Here is a 1,774-nt window from a genome sequence, read left to right on the forward strand (position 1 = left end):
CAAACAAGCAAACATAGAACTCTGTTATTAGAAAATAGAAATTTCAATTACTCATCGATGTAGTGGCATCTAAGAAAATATGTCAAAAATAAAACTAAACATAGTTAAGAATTGCATTTAGCAGAGAATCCTTTAAGCAGATAAAGAAAATGAAAAGAACACTTCGTATCAGTGAAGAAAGAGAAATTTATACATTTCCATGAATAATAAATAATGGGTTTACTTTTCTTCTTGTTGAGATTGAATTTAAGAATGAGTTTTGATGTTTTATATTTCGTTTTAGGGAGGGGATTTTGGTTATTTACGTTCTGGAAAGCTAAAAGAAAAAGAAAAAGGAAAGTTAAAAGAAAAGAAAAATTAAAATTATTGGGACTAATTAAAAAAATTCGACATCAACTTATTGTTACACACTTAACAGAAGTTAATGGCTCAATAATTTTGATGTCCACAATGTACTTAAACAAACATAAGTGTAATTTAGTCAACAAACGAGAAAGAAAGAAGGAGCAAAGGCTGGAAATTCCAGCAGATGGGTAGCCCACATGCATGAATTCCAGAGGAAATTAAAACCACCAATATTAACAAACTAAAAGAGAAGAATAAACCAACTTCTTAGGAGAAAACCTTAACCTTCAAATATAATTACTATAAGGAAAAAAAAAAGGAGGAAGAGAGTACATTTGTATATGGCAAGGCAGCAAATGCCATCTAAATTCTATATTATATATAATCTACATAAATATTTGAATATTAATGTCGACTGAATTATTGGAGTCTTTAGTTAACATCGTTCAATCTTTAAATAACTTTTACCTTTACCCTTATAAAAAGAAAAGGAGAGATTAAATTGAGGGTTGGTAAATCTTGGAAAGAGCTTGCAGAAGATTAAGTTGTAAGCGCAAATGCAGTATATAATCTGCCGTCCTCAAGAACAGGCGATCCGGTTGCATCAATTGCCCTCCCGGAATTAGCTTTTGCAACCTTTTGATCTTCATTCTAACTGATCGACCACCGGTGCTGCCTCCGCCACTGCAAGCAGTCCGCCTCCTCCTCATCCTCCATTTCACCATAGAAAACTCTTTGCAGCTCCTTGGCTCCGTATGTTTCATAAGAAAATGTGTATAAATTTCTTAAGCTAAATGGAGAACAAAAACGCAGGGAGGAAGGAAGGAAGTCACTCTTTATTTTCTTGGGTTTGTGTTCAAAGGAATGAAAAGTTATGATTGATGTAACAAAAAAAAAATGGAAGGGGAGAGAGAGGCATGAATGATGGGAAGAAGAGATATAGAAGGGACCATGTGAGCCGAGTCTTGATGTTCCTTTCGGCTCTTACGACATGAATTAAATATTCTCTCTTATTTTCATAAAATATTAAAAATATGTACGCGTATATGTTCCTGTTTTAGTCACACGTTCTCCCTAGTTTGTCGTTTTATGGACGTGGGCTTGCGGTGGGGCCCAATAAATCCCAACCCCATTTTTGCAGATACCATCATTCTGTGCACCACTAATCTTTTATTGAGAATTTAGTTAAACAATCCAACTCTTTTTGCTTTAATAAAGACATTATTGTCTATGAAATGGAAATTCTCTAATAAGTAGAGTTACCCTCGTAACTTTTATTAAAAATATTGGCCCGATAAATCTTTAAGTTCTGAAGTTTTATATTATGAATTTTTAACATAAAGAAAAACAACATTTGTTAATTCAACTTAATAACTCATAAATTGGTTAATTGAACTCAATAATTATATGTACTTGTATGAATGTACAT

At 32.7% G+C, this 1,774-nt stretch overlaps 1 protein-coding gene across 1 annotated transcript; it reads right to left on the reverse strand.

Moving 5' to 3' along the window:
* Positions 1-680: 680 nt before the first annotated feature.
* On the reverse strand, positions 681-1,274 carry LOC107886604 (transcription factor PAR1). Its single transcript, XM_016810622.2, has one exon. It carries the CDS (start codon positions 1,107-1,109, stop codon positions 843-845), a length of 267 nt encoding a protein of 88 aa, XP_016666111.1. The 5' UTR covers positions 1,110-1,274; the 3' UTR covers positions 681-842.
* Positions 1,275-1,774: the final 500 nt, after the last annotated feature.

This window comes from Gossypium hirsutum, chromosome A03 (assembly GCF_007990345.1).
Source record: "Gossypium hirsutum isolate 1008001.06 chromosome A03, Gossypium_hirsutum_v2.1, whole genome shotgun sequence".
NCBI classification, from domain to species: Eukaryota; Viridiplantae; Streptophyta; class Magnoliopsida; order Malvales; family Malvaceae; genus Gossypium; species Gossypium hirsutum.